The sequence below is a fragment of the Erithacus rubecula genome (genome assembly GCF_903797595.1).
Source record: "Erithacus rubecula genome assembly, chromosome: 2".
Taxonomy (NCBI): domain Eukaryota; kingdom Metazoa; phylum Chordata; class Aves; order Passeriformes; family Muscicapidae; genus Erithacus; species Erithacus rubecula.
The window spans coordinates 92,500,219-92,520,109 of NC_136685.1; the positions used below are offsets into that span (position 1 = coordinate 92,500,219).

The window sequence follows — 19,891 nt, forward strand, 5'->3', positions numbered from 1 at the left end:
AGCATAATAGAAAATATTTTTAGTGGTTGGTGTTTTGCAGTATTATTGTGGTAAAAAATTCTATGGCAAAAGTAGATAAAAAAGGTCAACATTTGGTTGTAATGATTCTGATGATTTTTAGATGTTTTGCTGAGGTTGGAAGATCTTGAGTAAAGTTCCTTGTGTTATTTTGTGCACATATTTAAGAAGTAGCTCATTTAAACATGTTCATACCTCTTTTTTTCAGTGGCCATAATGTCTTGACCACACAAACACTCCTGGCAAATTCTAGCCATCTCTCCACATCAGAGTGTATTTGTCTGGGGATTTGATTTGCTTTCTAACCATTTCTAAATATATCTGTGTAAAAGCATTGCACATTCAATTCTTTTCAGTACTGTTGCATGATTTTTATTTTTTTTTCCCTGCCCTGTGCCTTTGGAGAGCTCATGCTGAAATATCCCTTTTTGATGGAATGAACTTATGTATCATAAGAAACCTGGGGGCTTAGACACACTGGAAGATATGAAGTTACTGCCCCTCCTTTGCTGCCCTCTGCTTCTGTAATCATCAGCAACCTTCACCAGGGTGGAGCAGGAATGGGGAAAACCAACCAAGGCAGGCTGTGGAAGAAGTGTGAAGATTATCCATAACAACTGGAAGCACTGAGTTAGGAGTCCCTAGGGAAAAGTAAAACTCTGCAGCCCAGTAGCATTCTTAGTGGGATGAAAGGAGGATAAAATAAATAGTGAACAGTTGCATAGTTCCCTAGGAGAGCTAAATGCTAGCATTTTAAAGAAGCCAGAAAGCTCTTACAATCTTTCCTGGTATTTTTCAAAATCTCTTATTCATATAGAAATGTATGCATGTAAAGAGGAGTGGAAGAGGAAGGAGATCATTCAGGAAGTTGTCTCAGGATTGTGGAAGACACAGAGTAACAGTGATGGTATCTCTGGTACCAAATTGGATTGCTTCCCTCAGACATGTATGGGACATTTTTAGTGGGTAAACACCAGTTAAAAGCTACTGTAAAAGTATTGTTAATCTTGATGCCAGCTCTGCTGGAATCTCTCTGGTGATAAAATTTCGACTTAGGTCTGTGGACTCAGTTAGGGGCAGAAGAGGTCAGGGAGCTGAGAAGGAACTGCTGGTGCTGCTGCTAAGGAAAATGCTCCAGACTGCCAGTGCTTGCACTTCTGCAGTATCAAACCAATAAATTCAAACAAGCACTCTTGGCTCAGGGTGAACCTGCTTTGTGTCACCCACTGTTATTTACTTTTTTGGACTATGCTATTAGTGCTTTTGTCTAAAGGAGACAAGTAAGGAAAACTGTTCTGAAAAGCATCTGAATTATCTGTGGTAAAAAAAAAACAAAACAAAAACAACAGGCTTAAAGGATATATGGGATGAACTCTCCACAATCACACAATCATCTCAAGCTGGAACCAGAAAATAAAATCTGTTTAAAGCCCCACAGAAACCTTATTTACCTAAAATTTGAGAATTGCTCCTCACTGCTCACCAGCCTACTTTGGAGGTTTTAGCTCTCAAAGCTTAGTTAGGTTAACTTGCTAGATTCGAAGTTTATGCTTGCTAGACCAATTTATATTCTAAAGAAGGCAGAAAACAGCATCAGGAAACTGCTAAAGCCTCCAGACTTTTTGTACATCTTGCTTTCAGTTGGAATTAAATCTTTTGAAGTGTTTTGGCATTGCAGATTTATGTGGCGGTTCTGGGATTCTGGGTTCTGCTCTGTCTCAGAGTTCTGTGCCACACACTGTTCAAACAGTACTGCAGATATACATGAATACTTAGACTTTATTTAATACCTTAAAACAAAGTTCTATAAAAATGAGAAAGGGAGGATAGAACATTACAGCTGCCTCTTACCCATTTTAGATTTTTCCTTCTAGTTATTCAGCCTAAAGATGAGAATCAGAAAAAAATAATCTCCTGCTCTTTCAAAAAGCAAGGGAATGTTTGCCAAATACCAATCTTAATAACAAGACTTTGTTATGAAACAGTTCCCTGCTTGATTCCAGGAAAAGGATAATTGTTATCTAGTACATTCTGCGTGGCTTGCAGAGTTGATTTTGCATATACATGTGAATAAAATATTTTCAAGTCTCCTCATTTCTGCAACATGAGCTGTTCACAGAAACTTTTCCATAGAGCTTTTTTAACAACCTATCCTGTTTTGAAAGTTTTTAGTTTCTGCTTTATTTGATTCATTAAAGAGTATTTTCATTTTTTAAATGAATTGTATATTAATGTCTTTTGTACAAAATGCATATGCATATAATGATTTAAAAATTAATAAAGGAGCCTTTCTGCCTTCCCCTAGGAAGATTAAAAATAGGAATCTTAAAGAAGAAAACTTTAGGTCATGTTTCTGGAAGCAGGATTTCTGAAATGCTTTATCAACCTTTTGCAACTAAAGGGCAAAAGCTGTTACCGTAATTTCTTTCAGTGTTCAGGGTGTTGCAAATCTTTTGGTTCATGCCATAGATCAGGGGCTCCTGAAACAATAAAAATTCTGGCTCTATTCTCATTTAATCCATTTATTCTATGCCAATATAGGAGTTATCCTCTTCTTATTATGAACTATTAGCAACCCAATGGCATGCTTGGGATTTTGATGAGTTGAGAATAAAGAAAAGGAATGTGAAGCCATCTCATGCATCCATCTGAGTCCAAATGTGGAATTCTCTCTTGTGCACATGTGTGGAAGTAGGTTTCCCTGTGACCAGCTGAACTGGTTCTTTTTCTTTCTTTGAAATAATTTTTCCTGTCCAATTTGAGCTGTGCTTCTTCATTTTCGCACATTTTTATTTTAGTCTTGCATGATCTCTGAGTGTGATACCTTAAGGGTTTTATTAATTCTGGTTTTATTAATTCATTTACTCTTCCCATGATAAATATTGTGCATTGTTGGCTGTGCAAACAACTTGCTGCACTTTCTGGAGCTCAAAGCAAAGGGCTGACACACAGAGCCCAGCATGCAAATAAAAATGCCATTTATAATTTGGTGGCTGACCAAATTAAAGGTAAGTATTAAGTGTAGTTTAAAAAACCCTGGCATTCTGGGCTGTTCAGGGTTTTTTTTGCAGGCTTCTTAATTGTGCTAATTAAATATTAATGTTTGTAAAGACTTCAGGTTGTTTGGATTCAAGCATTTTGACATAGGAAGGTGGTTCTTGGAAGGTTCCAGGTGCAGCTGAGTACCAGCCTGGCTGCATTTTGCCATGCAGGTTCTGCTCCTTAGGGAATTCAGCTCCTGTGTGTGCTTGAAGATGAATTTCCTGTGCCCTGCATCCCTCACCTTTCTCTGAACAACAGAAGAACTCACTCATAACTAGCAATCTGCTGGGCCTTTGAATTGCTGTCTTTAGAAGATGTAAAGCTGATAATGGGAGGGAAGCTTTAAAAAACATGGCTCCTTTCTTTTGTACTAAATTGACTGGAAAAGCAGCATCAGCTGAGCTTGTTCTGGGAAAGGACTGATTGGTGTGCTGTTTGAGATAACTTTAAAAACTGAGCATTTATGTACACTTAGAAAAACCCCAGAACATCCAAAATGATGTCAGTTTGTTGGAATGTTTTGCCTGTGTATAGTTGTTTTCATGTACTTTTAATTTAGTAGGAGGTTGTAGTAAAGTTCAGATGTGAATAAGCCAACACCAGACAACAAAGAACATCAGTCTAAACTATGCATGGCCAATGACCTGATTTTCATCACTCTTAAAGAGATGGGTTTTATAAAGGTTTGTGTATTCCTACTTATACATTTTGAGTCTTCCTTCTGATGGGGGAAAGTGCAGAAAGATCAATATCAGCTTAAAAAGCTTTATGAGTTACTTTCATTGTCTCTGGCTCTAACTCCTTCCAAAGTCACTTGTTCTTCCTCTCTGATATTTCAGTATTGTCTTCATCTCCTAGTGAATAGTAATTGATCTGCATGCTTTTAATTGGTTCAGTGGTGCTTGAACTGCAAAACAAAACAAAATCCCAAACACAGTGCAAGAGGGAAATACAGAGGGTACCTGAGCAATTTGGCATTGATTTTGATACACAAAAATTGCAGTGAGATTCTGCTGAATAGAGACATCTCTTGGTCTCTAGATTATCAATGCAAAATAGAAATGCAAATGGAAGTGCAAAGCCTGGATTATATCAATGCAAAATAGAGATGATACCACTGACAGATCAGTGGAGGGAAAAGAAGTTAAAAAAGGGAAAAATCCTGATGATGTTTCAGAGAGCTTAGCCTCATTATTTGCAAACTAGGGTGTGTTTTGGTTATTTTCTAGTAAAATCATAAGTAGATTTATGGACTGGAGTGGAAAATCTTATTTGCATCACTTCTGCCACTTCTCCCTTATTTTCTGGTGTGTTAATGGGATACCTTGCTTCGAAATTATGTTACATTTCCAGTTTGTAGGATGTTTCATTTGGTCTGTCAAATGAATTAACGTTTTCAAACATTTTGCTGAACAACTTTGATTATGTTAAATGTGTTTTATAGTCTGTTCAATCCTAGAGTGCTTTTTTGGGGTCTTAGCTACAATACTGGAAACCTTAAATGTTCAGTAATATTTCAGTAAAATGTTCAGTAAATATTTCATTTTTTTGGCTTCCTTGTTACTGAGCATACAAAACAAATGTCATGTCAGGAGATCCAGAAGATAGTGTGCATTATATATGTACAACTTTTCATTAGCACTAACAAAAGCTAAAGAGCCTTCTTTGTGCAGTTACATATTAATACTTTAAAATATATTGTGTTGAATGCACATTTGTTCTATATCACTTAAAAGTTATGGCATTCTAAATTACTAAATTCACAGATACTGGAACAGGAGTTCAACACTGAAGAGAAATACTTGACTAAATTTAGAACAAATATCTTGATTAACAGTATTTTCATTTGCTGCAAGAGATTAAACATGCAGAAAGATAAAAACTGTTGGTTATCCCTGTAGTTAGATGAATAATTTGGAGAAATTCTAAGTGCTTTTAAGCTATCTTTAGAAAATCTCTCTGGTCAAAGGAGGTTTTCTGAGAGCAAAACTGAACCCCTTGGTGACTTACAATCCCAAAGTCTTATATCTAAACAGGAAGGAAGAGTGGAGCATGAAGCAGTTGAGGTGTGATTTATGACACTCCAAGGCTCTCTATTCCAGAGCCAAACTTCCATGTGCTTAATGTCAGTCATTAATGCCTAGAAGAACGTGCACTTCAGCCTGTGTGCAGAGATACCATTGTAAAAACAGGCACTCTTGGACATTTTCATTCTTGTTGGTATCATGAGATGGGGTTTTTCCTCTGTGTATGTTGTGATTCCTTGGGTCATGTTAATTTCCTGTCTGTCAGAGAAATACAAGATGTGGCCATGACCTTGCATTGCTCCATTCAACTGGGAAGTGTAATAAAAACAGCTTTGAAATAAAATATTTCTAAGGAAGGGACTTTCTGCCAGTAAAAATGTTGAAAACTACTCTAGTCATCATTTAAATCCCAGAACATATCTATTAATTTCACTGTAATTACCAAGAAAAGAGAAAAGACTAATGGTTTTAGACTTGTGAAGGATCTTGAAATAATATTAGTCTGCTCCAAATTAGCTGTTGGCTTGTTTTCAAATAATGATTCATGGTGGTATTTTACTAAGCTATTTTTTTTTTAAATTCTCTTTAATAGTTCAGAACTTTTGTTTAATTTGCCAGGCAGTGCTCTCTGTGGTCCTGCCTTCAGTGCTTCAAAAGTTTAAGGAATATATGTATATATATATAGCTTCAATTAAACCTTTTTAAGAAGTGTATGCTTTAAATTGTGTATAAACTTTGCCATTTAAAGCAGGGAGAATCCAGCTGAAGCATGCTTGATGGCAGTCTTCTTATTGACAGTTTTGGAGCAGTGTTTAAAAGTGACTACACTTGTTGGAGAAGAGTTCAGGGAAAGAAGAATACAAGAAATTCTCCTTGTTTGGAGGGTCTGTATGGCTTCTTATGCTCTCAGATTTTCCTACAGAGAAGATGATTTAATTCCTTTTCAAGGCAAGTGAACCAAGTAGATGCTATAAAGGAAAAGAGCCAGCTTTCCTAGTGGTTGATAATATTTAGTCAGTTGCTGAAGATGAAAGAGGAAAGCCATTAGAAGTCAGTATTGCAAAAATGGGTCTCTAAGGAACCTTAAACTGAAGACTTGGTCAGTAAATCCCAGGCTCTTATATGGATACCATTTCTGTGGAGCAGTGAGGAAAAGGAGAGGAGGGAAAAAACCCAACAATCCCCCCCAGCCTTGGAGATGATTATAATAGAATAATTTCAGGTTTCAAATGGCCTGTATCTTATACATTTATAGAAGTTTTAATTTTAGCATATGATGAGTTATACAGGGTTAGAATAAAATAGACTATTTCAGTTGGAAGGGATGTGTAAAAGGGACTGTGAAAATGTGAACTGACATCTCTAATACAGTTGCCAAATAGTAGAACAAGTTTTGGTCTGCTAAGTTGCATTTTGCTTAATTTTAAGCAAAAGAATATTCATATGTACAACATTAAGGAAAGCTGCATATTGCAAAATTTCACACATTTTAATAGGATGAAGTAGCAGTTCGTTTCAGATCATTTCACCCTGATAATACTGACCTAAAAAATCTAAAATCCTTTTAGATTATTCCTAGATATTTTATGTGGGGATAAAACCCGTGAAAATTGGTTGCATTCTTGGTTTTAACAAAAAACCTTAAAAAAGCAACTTACCAGAAAATTGCACTCTCTGTCTCCTTTACAATAACATTTTGCTGTGGTTGTCCTGTTTCTCAGAGATGTAAACAAGTAAAGCTAAGTGCAGACAATTACAATGAACACTGCATGTTTAAAAAACATCTAGATAGAGTTCATGATTAAAAAAATAAATTGGGAGACTTATAAAAACTTCTTTGGCAACCTAATCTGTTGGATTTGTTATCTGAGTGATTGTTAAAATGATAAAGCACATAGGTGTTATATCTGATATAACAGCAAAAGCTTGCTTGATATTTAGGAGCAATTCAGATTGTTCTCTTGGGTCAATGACATTCTGAAAACATGAGGATTTTCTTCCTGTGCAGGGATTTAGTTTGTATTGTATGTTCTGATGGAGAATGTACAATATGATGCATATCTCATTCTACCCTGCAGGGATTTAGCTTATCCAGGAGTATAATAATGACAAAAAGCTACGTTTTATCACTTCTGGTAACCAGATCTACCAACAAAGGGAATGGTTTCCCTCTGGCAAAGTAAAGCATTGAGGTTAAACACCTCATAATCCTTGAACAAGAGAGTCTTTTTTTTTTTTTTTTTTTTTTTCTCCAGTAAATACAGCTATTTATTGCAACTTACCATTTTTGACTCCAGTGAATCTTTTAGTGAAAAACAAGAGTGCAAAATGAATCTTTTTGTCCTGTGCAGGGCCAGGAGTTGGACTTCAGTGATCTTCATGAGTTCCTTCCATCTCGGGATATTCCACAATTCTGTGTTGTAAAAATCCTTTATGATAAATATCAGTAAGCTGTACATTTATTTTCAAATTATTGTGCAGCTCAGCACCAAAATGACAGTGCTGGATATCATTTGTGGGAGAGCAGCTTCTGCTTCCCTTAGCTCCTGTCTCCCAGGAATGAAGCAGAGGAGAAGCACCCACACTGATAATTTCAGATTTATACAATGCTGTTTGTTGTTTCCTTACACCTAAAAATAGGGCACAACAATCACAGGCAGCACCTTTGTACTGGCCCATATCAGGCTGGCAGGCATTAATTTCAGCTAAAAATCTAAATGGCTTCTTGTTCCTCCAAGGGAAAAAAGAGGAAAAGCCCTTCTGTATCCAAGTTCCAGTCTCTGCATCTGCACATGGTAAAATAGAAATTAAGTGCAGCTAAGTGAAATGACATAAATCAAAAATCAAAGGTTTAGAAAGGGCAACATCAGGAATTGTAATTGGAATTTTAGGAAGGTTTGGATAGGTTGGTACAAAGATACGATTCAGAATGTGTTGATACTTTTTGACTGACTCAAAAAAAACCCCAATTAACATTGTGATGCTTGGAATTAGGACCAAACTCCCTCTCTGATATACTCCATTCACTTCCATGAGAAAACTCATTCACTGCTGTAATCTGAAGGAGACTTTGCCTTCCCTGGGTACCCAAAGTCAGGATATTACCATGTTGCACAGTGTTTTCCCCTCCAGGAAGCTCAAGCATTGGTCATTGTCTTTCTCAGCTTGAAAAATATGTAAAGCAATCATTTTTTTAATACCTGTGAACTGCCCCTATTCAAAGGAACAAATGTTTTCTACTACCTCACAGTTCAAAATACTGGTAGAAATGTTGAGGTTAAATGCTTATTTAGGCTGGAAATTGAATAATTAGAGCTGTAGTAGTCCAGTCCAAAGCTGATAGTCCTCCTGATACTCAGTTATTTCCTTGGGTAAACTTGCTGGTATTCCAGCAGCCCTTTTTAAAGACCTCATTCCTCCTTTTCAGCATGTTACACAGAAGGATGATGGTTATCCAAAATACATTTCATACTGAGAAACATCTGTGGGTTTTAACTAATCTATTTATCTTTTCTTTATGTATTTCTTAATTGTGTGATGTTCAGACAAAAGTTGCCACTAGGAAAGGACAGAATGAAGCAAAATACATGTTGAGCAGGGGCTGACACTCACAGTAAATGGTGCTAGGACAGAACCTATCATTTTCTTCATCTTTCCCTTTTCCTCTCTTGGAGCAAAGTGTTTATTAGATTTTAATCAGTGACTGCAGTTCGTGCAGTAACTTGGATTTGTCACAACTGTGATTGTCAGTTTCTGCTATCAGATTTGTGAGAACTAAGTACAAAGGTAATTTAATACACAGATCAACTTGGCTTTTGTCCCAGCAAAAGAGTGTAATTCACCATTTCTTTCTCATGAAAACTGATGAGGACTCTTTTGTCCACACTTTATTTCTTGGAGGCCAATGGTGTTATTTAAACTGGGTCAATGAAAGCATAATACTTCAAAAATTAGATACAGCAACATTAATTAAATGGGAAAGATCTGGTTTTGCCATGCATTTCTGTATTTTAGAGCATAACTAAAGAATTTTGGGGCATAGTTTTCAGGGATAACTTTTCCTATTGACCAATATAATAGAGTCATCACAACAGCTGCAAGGGATTGGTTACACTGCTGGAATTTAAACCTGGGTGTACCCAGATTTTTTCAATGCATGCTTTTCAAAACAAAACAGTTTGATAGCAGGTGTGACCTTTAACCCTCCCTAACTTTGAAGAACTTAATCATCATCATTTGTTCAGCACTGAATATATTTTGCAGGTGGAGGAAACAGAGGGAAATGTAGTTTGGTTTTGATGGGACAGGGGGAGGATGAGGAATGATTGTGTTGGTATTTTTACCCATTTTGTGTGAACTAAATTAGGCAAATTTAATTTTAAAGTAGCCCCCATGCAGAAGAAAATGATTTTACCTGCTAATATAAACTGGAATTGTCATAGAAATCTTTATACAAGTCAGCATAAATACAAAGCCTGTACTAATCCTTGGATGGCTCTGCTTGTGCCAAAGCATTGTCTGATACTATCACTCATGGCAGAGCCCATTATGGCACAGACAAAAACAAGTGACTGAATGTATATGGAAATGCAGCTCTTTACATATGAAAGCTAGAAATTCATGTTTGAATCACCTTACTAACAGTAAATATATCTCTTTATATTTCTCTCTCATCTGTAAACCCAGGAGTCTGTGCTGTGGTTAAAAAATCTGTTATTCCAAACTTTTCCATAAAGCAGTGAAGGCACATTCAGCATGTGCTCTGCCTTGGTGCAAGTTCATGAAAGGGTCTGTCTGTTTAAGCATTCCTCTTCATCCAGACTCTTGATACTGCTCACTTCAGAATCAAGTTGAGTGAGTTTTGACTTCAGTACCTGGTTTCTGATCCTCCAGTGTAGCCTGAGTTGGGAAAAGTTGATTTTGTGGTTGAAGCTGTTGATCAGACAAGCAGTCCCCTGAGCTTGCCACAACTTCTTTTCAGCCTCAGGGAATTTACTGTTCAAAGTAATTTCAGAACTCAGTTCAGTTTGGTTTCTCTCCATTTTGGCTGCTGGTGAGTGGATCGTAGTACTACCAGAATTTTTTTGCATCAGTTGGAAAATAGGATATTCAGTAGGTACCAGTAGGGTAGGTAGGTATTCAGTAGGTTCAGTACCTCTGGAAGTCAGATTTGTGCACCTGGTCTGAAACTTGGTGACAATTCATGAATTTAATCTTTTGTGGCTGTGTTCAGCAGAGAATCTTTGTCTACACCTTTCCTTAACCCTTGAGTTACTCTGGATAAGTAACTGCAGATTGGTTGTTCTGCTTTTCTCCATCTTGCTCATGGCTGAAAGGAGCAAATCTTACTTCTGTGTAGTAGTAAAAACTCTTACTGCTTTGAAAAGCAGCAGATTTTATTTCTGTAGTGGATTAAGTTTTTCTGAAAATCTCAGGTGAGTCTGAAGTTTGAACTGTTTGTCTGTGTGAGAAAGCAAACAAATCTATGTTTTTGGCAATCTCAGTGTGATGCTATTAAGTCATCTATTTTAGGCAAGTCCCTGCTTCTTAACTCGGTGCTTTCCATACTTTTTAAAAGAAGTAATACTAAATGTGTCCTTGATGGTAAAACAAATCCATAACTTAACTGAAGCTGTTGTATGGTCACAACTTTAGAGTGATTTTATGTCACATTATTGAAATTACTTGCAGATTCTTCATGAAGTTTTTTTAAGTGAAATTTATGTGAATATTACTGGTCCAGTAAATAAGAAATTGAATTGAACAGTGTTAGAAAACAATAATTTTCACTTGGGTTTGCTATCTCCTCCTCAAAATAATGTAATTCATATTAGATTCTTTAGAAGTAACAAAAACTTGCATAAAAATATTTTGTAGAGGCATCCTATGTCATTCTACTTCCTGTATTATGGCAAGACAGGATTTATGGCCAAAATAATTTTTTGTAATGGAATTACAAAGAAAAAAAAATGTGAAGTTTTGTGAATTACAGTCAGAATGTGGTGTTGTGATTGTCTGTTTCCATCATATGCAAACTTTGTCATGATTTTCAGTAGTATTGAATTTTTATCATATTAGTTTACTTGGTCTCTTGTTGAAAACTGGAAAAGCCTCTGGATTAGCAATTCCAAAAATCAGCTGCATAAAATTCCACTTTTGAAAACCCAGCTGTCTAGCTGCAATTATTCTCTAAACTACTTGTTTGCAAAGACTCAATTGAATATGATTGTGGGCCTTTCAAAATAATTGATATCCTAAAATATCTGATTTTTATAATTTATTTGCTTACCCATGCATGAGAATAATTAAACAAATTGTTGTGTGCATTCATATTTCATACATTCTCAATTACTCACTTTTTTCCTCTTCTTTCAGACCAACCAGACCATTCAAGTTACCAAAAAGGTAAGATGAAGTGCTGTCATAGCTGAGGTCTTTGGAATTCTAAAAGGGGTAGATGAGGTGATGACAAAGCTGTTATTCCCCAGACAAAGCAAGAATAAGGAATATTCAAAGGAAACAATAAACATTCAAATTAAATCAGATTTTTAAAGTATTTCTTTAGGCAATGGGTAGTAAATTTCTGCAAATGCCATGGGAAACCAGGGTGGCAGATGGTATCAGCAAGGTCAAACAACATTTAGAAGAATTGATCTGCAGTGGGTCCCTAAATAAACACTGAAACAAGGAGCCAGGACCAAATTCTTTAACATCCCTAATAACAGATCTATGAATCCAGGGGGAGCAGGAAGGGTATAGAACATGCAGAGTATCCAAACTCAGGCTCTATTTACAGACAGAAAAGCAGTCTCCTCATTAGTACTAGGCCAGAATTTAAAAATCTATGCAGATTTCAATGCTTCCTATTTTCAACTATTTTAGGGCATTTTTATTAAAAATCTGTGCCTGGTTACTCCATGCCTCAGTGCTTTTTGGAATAAGGGTTGCTCTGAGAAGTGGCTTGGTTGTATCATCAATAAACAAACCTGATAAGCTTAGAAAATTTCATCATAGAAGTTTTAATTCTTCCTAAAACCCCGTGCAGTCTAGAACACTGGGTTTGGATTGTACAGGCTCTGTAGCATGGCAGGGTCAGAGAAAATTGTATCTAAAACCATTTTATCTATCAGAGCATCAGAATGGCAATAAGAAACCATCTCAAGAGAAAATACATTAAAAATACAATCCATCTTTAGGATTTGCTTTCAGTGGAGAGCAGGCCTGTTTGCTAAGTATCTGTTTTGAGTTACAGAAATCTGTGTGTTGATATGATTTAGGTCACACAAATATCTGTTGTTCATAGTGACCTTTCCATATGGTACATTTCTGTCTCTATATGAGCCTGAGGAGTGGTTGAACCTGGGGACATCTGTATACAGGAGCTGAATTGAAGTTTGTCACTAGCCACATATTATGCTTAAAATAGGAAAATAACCTAAACATTCTCCTTTTTTTTACCTTTTCCGTCTGAAGAAAACATCTGAAGTCTTGGATCACCTTTTGACAAATTGCTTGATAACAGTGATGCTTTTAGTGGCGCTAAATATAGGTTGAATTATTGTATCTCCTAAGCATTTTTAATTGCTTAAAGCATGAATTTAAAAAAAAATCAACTAAAACATTTTTAGGTGTGTGAAAAATATCAGAGGAAATAAATTAATGAAAGCTGTATGCATTTTAATGGTACATAGCTAGCTAAAATTAGTATCATTCTAACAGACTGAAAACAAGGAAAATGGCATAAAAAGTGGTATTTCACTCAGTGGCAAACTTATCATTCAAAGCTGAAATATTTTAGATGGAAAAAACCCAAGAAGGTGTAAGTGTGGCTATATGTCTAGGTCATTGCATAACCAAAATATAGCTCTAATTAGGCATCCAAAAGTGGAAGGTTTTATCTTGATTTATAAAAGTACTAAGCCCTAAAGATATCCTTTCTGGATGTGATTTCTCCACTGAGAAATTGGTTTAAACATTTTCCCCTTGGACTCAGGCATTTTCAGGCAAGTGGTATTTTATGCCCAGTATGTCAGGGTGGTGGCTTCCTCCTCACAGAGGAAAAAAAAAAAAAAGTATCTAAACTTATGTTATAGCTTTTTAATGGGTTAAAAATAAAAAACCTGCCATCTCTTTAGCCTTGTACAGTGGGCTGGGGTTGAGGCTAATTTTGGGCAACTTGGTTGGAGCTAGAGTCCTCAGCAGCACTAAATAATGCCCAGTAAAAATAGAGTGGTCAGTCCTTCTGTCAGCACAGGTCAGCTTTGCTTATCTGAATTTCAGTATGTGGTAAAAGAAACGAGAAATTTGCAGGTGTAAACAAGCACTTCACTGTTTTCTGTATGTGGCTTGTTATCACATTAAACACTTAGGACAGAGTTTCTTTTACAGCTGAAAGAATTTACCCAATTTAAGAGTGCTCAGCTGAGAGTGGAACTGTAGAGACAACATGTCAAAGTGGTAAATCTGGCACTGGTGGTGAATAGGGAAATAAATCTTTTGGGTATAACTTTTATACTTTCAGAGCAAATGTCTGTAATGGCTAGTCTGTCTTGCTTGGTGTTTAGAAAAACATTTAGTCCTATAAATAGGAAAATTCTATTAGGTCATTTACTTCACTTCTTTGTACAATTGCTCATTTGGCAGGCTGCCCCTCTGTGATTGACTTTAATGAAAACTTTGACTCCAGATAGCTTTTCAAGCTTTTGCTTAATTAACCTCTTGTGTGAGTGTGTCAGAATTATTCCATGTTTACTTAATGGGAAATGGAGAAACACCCAGTGCTTTGGATTTCCTTGCTCCTCAAAGTTCTGCTTAGACCCCTAGAGGTGCCTATTTCCACATGCAATGGAAAAACAGGAATAAGTTTGCTCATGCCATTGATTTTGCAGACAGAACACTGGGAACTCAGTGCTGGAGTGGGGAGATTGGCAATTCTTGCCTTCTTAACAGCAGGACAGAAAATTTGGGTTGAGCTGATAATTGTATTGTGATTAATTAGCAAGTTGCTCTTAAAAAAGAACAGCTATAGTCTTTTAAGACAGTAGAAATAAGTAAAGGAGCTCTCTGCTATAAACTTTGATGTTATGCTGCTTGTAAGTTGAGGAAATAAGAGTGGAAATCTTCTTGATCAATATTTAATGTGTACAGAGATCATTCATATAGAAGGATTCATGGCCTGTAATTGCCTTTATGGGACTTCCAATACTCTCTTTGCTCCCAATATTATATAGTGTTGCTTTTGAAACATAAACTCTATGAATTCACGTCTTTATTATGAGAAAAATCATTTAGAAATTAAGATTTTTTTTACTTAATTTTCTTTTGAATTAACAAAAATAAAATATTTTACAAAAACAATGAAAATTAGGTTTGCATGTAACAATTCTTCCACTCATAAAATTACAATGAACTAGATATTAAAATCCAAGGATGGGTGTTATGCTGTAAGACTAGATAGTAAGTGTTGGTTACTTCATATATCATGTTGCCAACCTTTGTACTACAACAGATTCCATAGATCATAAGTGTGTAGGGTTTGAATATTTTTAAAATTATTATTTTAGGAACAGAGGGTTCTATTTTAAAACAGATCTTTTTCTTTCTTGGATGTTTGTCTTCAAAACGCTTAAGTTCAAAAAAACAAGTAGCGATGTTTTTGATAAACCATTTTTTCCCTAGTGGTTCACAATCATGGATAAGCTTGCATTTTTGTCAGAATCCTGGGGGAAAATGTGGAAAGTGTAGAGAAATGTGTGTTATTTGTGTGTGCAGTGTGGTTGCTGCAGCCTCTCTGTCCCCTCTCCTTCCCGCAGCTACGCCGCGCTCATCGCCGACTGGCCCGTGGTGGTGCTGGGCATGTGCACTGTGCTCATCGTGGTGTGTGCCCTCGTGGGAATATTGGTTCCAGATCTGCCAGATTTCTCTGATCCACTGCTGGTAAGCCAATATCAACCAGTTGTACTCTCAAATAAGTATTTTTTTTTTTCCCCCAGTGGAACCAGTGAACAGCAATTGATGCAGTATTAAATCACGACATTGGAGCAGCAAATGATAATACAAAGCTGCAGTTGTCATCAGAGAATGTTACCCACTGGTTTCCATTCCCTCTGATGAAGGCCAGGATCTGTTAAAGGAGAGGGGATTCTAAGTACCTTCTGGGGATCAATTTCCATATTGGAAGGCTAAAAGTAATTTTTATCAGATTCTATTAAATATTGCACTTATTTTTTGCTTTCATGAATTGTCTTATGGATGAGTACCTTTCAGGATTTTTTTATTGAAAAATGGCATTTAAGTATTATCCTCAAATAAAAATAAACTGTTCCTCTAAGTTGCTAGCATTTATAGGATAATATGTATATCTGTACATATCCATATGTAATAGATATATCTTGAAAACCTAAAAGTTATGACATTCTAAATTAGTGAATTCACAGATGTTGGAACAGGTGTTCAACACAGAAGAGAAATACTTGATTAAATTTAGAACAAATATCTTAATTAACAGTATTTTCATTTGCTGCAAGAGATTAAACATGCAGAAAGATAAAACTATTGATTGTCCCCATTGTTAGATGAGTAATTTGGAGAAATTCTAAGTGCTTTTAGGCTATCTTTAGAAAAGTTCTCTGGTAAAAGGAGGTTTGCTAAAATTGTTTGAAAGTCACTTTCAAAATTATTTAAATATTTGCCTTATTCCTGGAAAAATAGAGAAGAAATACTTGACAGTTTTTAATCATATATAATCAATAAAGAGTGATAATTGAAATGCAGAGAGAACCTTGTAGAATGCCCTTTCTCTGAAAACCAAGTGTTGAACATTTGATGGACTAAGTCATCATCTCTTCTCAGGGAGAGCAGTAGGACGTGCAGGAATTCTTAATTCCTCATCACTCTCTACACTCGGTCATTATTTTGTCTGACTTGTCATAAAGCATTTTACCTCTAAAAGTAGATGCCTGGAGTAATTATGCCTCATAATGAAAACTATCCATCACTTTGATCATGTTGCTGCTCTCCCCTTGGAGCTGAAGAATGAAAAGCATTAATGGAATTTCGTGCTTCTCTCCCCTTAGGGTTTTGAACCCAGAGGGACAGCCATAGGACAGAGATTGGTCACATGGAACAACATGGTGAAAAACACAGGGTACAAAGCAACACTTGCAAACTATCCTTTCAAATATGCAGATGAGCAAGCTAAAAGGTAAGGCTTTATAGTAAAAATGTGTTTTGTTTTATTGGTGGTTTTGTATGTACATTGTGCTTTCACCAGTGCCCTCTGAAGTTAATACCTGTAATGCCACTGATTTCCATAAATACAGAATCTCATACTCTACAGTTCTTAAGACCTTTCATACCAGGCTGGATATTTCTCATTACAAGCTTTTAAAAAAAAATATGTAATTTTACTTTCCTCTATGAATATTTTCAGTACTGGATTCAATGTTCTTTCATTTGAAGTGTCTTAATTTAAAGAAAAAACTAAATTACTGTTTCAGTTTTTGTATACCAAAATCACATTGGTGAAAATATGTTTTCTCATGTTTGAAAGCTGTGTGACTTGTTTGGATGGTGCTTCTTTTAATAATTTCTTTGCTAAGGTAAAATGAAACTCTTGGTTCTGGTTTAGTCATCAAGATGACAGATGGTCAGATGATCACTATGAAAGAGAGAAGAGGCAAGCAGACTGGAACTTCCACAAGGATACCTTTTTCTGTGATATTCCAAGTAAGTGGAGAAATGATAGGAAAATGAAAAGGAAAGCTAAGAATTTCTGACAGTTCAGAATTTTCTGAGCTCTTGTATACCATATTTGGATGATATTTTTTACTTAATACATACACACAATAAACACCACCTTTCTCTGTGCAGGAATCTTTATAAAATCTTGATAAAATTATGTAAAGATTTGCCTTATTGGTTCTATTCTATTGGCTCTTTCTCAGAATAAACTGTATTTACTTGAAGTGCTTCCTTTAAGTGTTTCCATTTCCTGTGAGGAATTTCATTAGTTCATGGTAGTACTGAACATTGTAAAATCAATGTTTTTTGTGTGGCTAGAGATGTAGTCCTTAATTCACACTTGGGAAGAAGTTGTGTTTTGTCCATGCCATTAACTTAATTCTAAAAAATCTAAATCAAAATACTTTTCCTGTATATGTCTTAAAGGCATCAACCAGTTATATTTTGTACAGAATGTAGGGGTTTATTTATGAAAAAGAAAAAAAAAAAAAGACACAGAAAAACTCAACAAAGAAAACATCCCCTTAAAGAAACAGAAATAAAAATAAAATGTCCCCACCTTAGAGCCCTGTAGGCTTATGAAGCTAAGTTGAACTAGAGGACAAAAAAGACAAAGTCTTTTGACTTTTTGCAAGGCACACTGCAGAACTTTGATAAGTCCTGTTCTGGCAGAGAGATTTAGATCTTGCCTCTATTCATAGAAGGACCTGAACTCTTTGTGGCTACTTCCACATGTGAGGACTGATAAGAGAGCACAAAAACACAATTGTGAAATTATTTGTTTAGATTACTTGGTCTAAGAGAGCAATGACCAGGGGAAACTGGGGTGAAGAACAGATTTTTATTCTTTTTTTTTTCAATTACAGTATGGTCTTATATCTAAGTGAGAGGATGGGAGCAAGGTCATCATTTCTGCTCCTGTGAACAGAACCAAATTAGACTGAGAATTTCATGAGTGAGGGAGAGGAAATGTACTTGGTACTCTGCTGAGCATTAACTTAAAGCAGAATTAACTCCTCTTATCCAGGCTGCTGTTCTGCACAGTCTCACTCTCCTTCTTTCCTCTGCTGTGTCTGCATAGTCTCAGTTGTGACAGTCATGAAGGAATTGTGTTTCTATGGGAAAATTTGCCAGTCCATTATGTAAAGAAAACAGCTGGCTTCCTCTTGACCCACTTTTGTCATTCCTGGTATCTTTCTTTGTCTGCTCAAGGACCTCCAGATTTCAGATTTCCCTTGATCCTGAGGCATGGTTGGAGATCATAAAGCACTGTCTCTGAGTCTTTTCATTGCAGCCTTGTGGAAGGCAAAAATTCTGCAGCTTCACAGCAGTGGGAAAAACTCAGCCTTTTGGATTTTTGGAATATTTTAATTAATGTGATAATATTTCTTAACCCCAAGTACTATGCTGTCCTAGGCAGTACTATATATTTGCATTTGTATATTTGTTTCCCTTGTGAGTTCTGCAGACAGATCTCACTGCCACTAAGTAATTATTTCCTTTCCTAAGTCTGTCTTCTGATAAATGCAATTTAATTTGTAATTTAAGCTCCATGTGTCTAAACTGTGGAATTCTTGAAAATGGCCTCAAGGATATCACAACAATTTCCACTGCAGTCATTTGCTTCTAAGGCAAAAACATTCTTGTAGAAACAGCTTTATAATTATTATTTATATTCCCAAATGACTTAGTAAATCAGCCTTTGATTACTATTATCAGTGTACTGCCATTATGCTGTGCCAAGAATTTCATAGTTTGCTGATTAGATCTTTTGATTTTTATTTTGTTTGTCATATTTCAGAAGATAGTTTGCTTGAATAGAAGTCTGTAGAGCTTCTGAGTGGTATGTAATATTGAAGATGCCATATTTACTATAAGCACTTAAGGGAAATGGAAACTTTCATGTGGAGGGAGTCTTACAGATAAACAGCTCATCTTGAAAAGGAGGTGAATTCCCATGACTCGACAAAGATTTCAAATGTGTCATTTGAATGGTGGGATTTTGCCTCAGCCTTTGATAGCAGGCCCACCCAACCAACCAGTGAAAACCCCCTTCTGTAATTTCAGGTGATCGCTATTCACGAGTGGTGTTTACATCAACAGAAGGAGAGAATTTATGGAATTTGAATGCAATTAAGTCAATGTGCAATGTAGACAACTTGAGGGTAAGTCCACATGGCATTTGTTTGACTTGCAGATGCACAGCATGCATTTGGAACTTAGTTTTGCTGCCCACTGCCATCTAGTAGCATATGAGAGGACTTTGTGTTTCAGCTCCTGTCAGCATGTACATGCAGTTAAAAACAACTTTCTGTTTGTACATCAGGTTATATATTGGGGGATTTCTTTGAGTTTTCTACTAATAGCATCCAGAATGGGTTAGAAGAGGGTTGCTTCAGGAAAGGAATGTCTTAACTTTTACTGTGTATTTCCTCATAGAACATTATTTCGTGGAGTTTTGTTCTTGGGTCCCAGCAAATAATTGATTTTTCTTGTGTTTTCACCTCCAGATGAACTAGTTATAATCTCATAGTACATGCAATTTTCTCTGACACACAGTGGATCACTCAATTTTTTTTTTTTGTTAGTTTACAATAGGTTGGCAAATGGACAGCAAAGGAACTTAGGTAAAATAGCTGGAAATACAGCCCAATTAATTAGATGTTGATAGTGATAATTGAAAAGTAATACTAATTTTCTCTTTAAACTTTATCAGTAAAATGTCAGCTTGCCACTAGCTGGAGTGAACTCCTTTGAACCTCTGAGTAACCATGAACTTTTGGTTCACATACTGGTGACTTTGCATGGAAATAAAGCAGTATGTTTTTAATATGTTAGTACTGAACAAATTATTTCCACTTTGCTCTTCTCCAAAATGAAAATATTCAAAGACAACTTAATTCATATTTCTCATTTGTTTAATGAGAAATATTTTCATTCTTGGATTGATCATTGCCTATTAGACAACTGTGGGTGGCAGGCAGCTGATGCAGGTAAATCCCAGGTAGTGCAGGTCAGTGCAAAGCAATGCAGTCTGAATTTAAAAACATCATTCTGTTTAA

At 36.0% G+C, this 19,891-nt stretch overlaps 1 protein-coding gene across 4 annotated transcripts in view; it reads left to right on the plus strand.

Moving 5' to 3' along the window:
* DISP1 (dispatched RND transporter family member 1) overlaps positions 1-19,891 on the plus strand; it is an 83,525-nt gene that overhangs the window by 56,845 nt on the left and 6,789 nt on the right. For 3 of the 4 annotated variants that reach the window (XM_079297531.1, XM_079297532.1, XM_079297533.1), the window contains exons 3-7: positions 11,463-11,492; positions 14,900-15,023; positions 16,163-16,290; positions 16,717-16,814; positions 18,897-18,994. In XM_079297531.1, coding sequence (XP_079153657.1) covers positions 11,463-11,492; positions 14,900-15,023; positions 16,163-16,290; positions 16,717-16,814; positions 18,897-18,994 — 478 coding nt within the window. Of the gene's footprint in view, positions 1-11,462; positions 11,493-14,899; positions 15,024-16,162; positions 16,291-16,716; positions 16,815-18,896; positions 18,995-19,891 lie in introns of those variants that run through there. The other variant, XM_079297534.1, reaches the window with a different exon arrangement.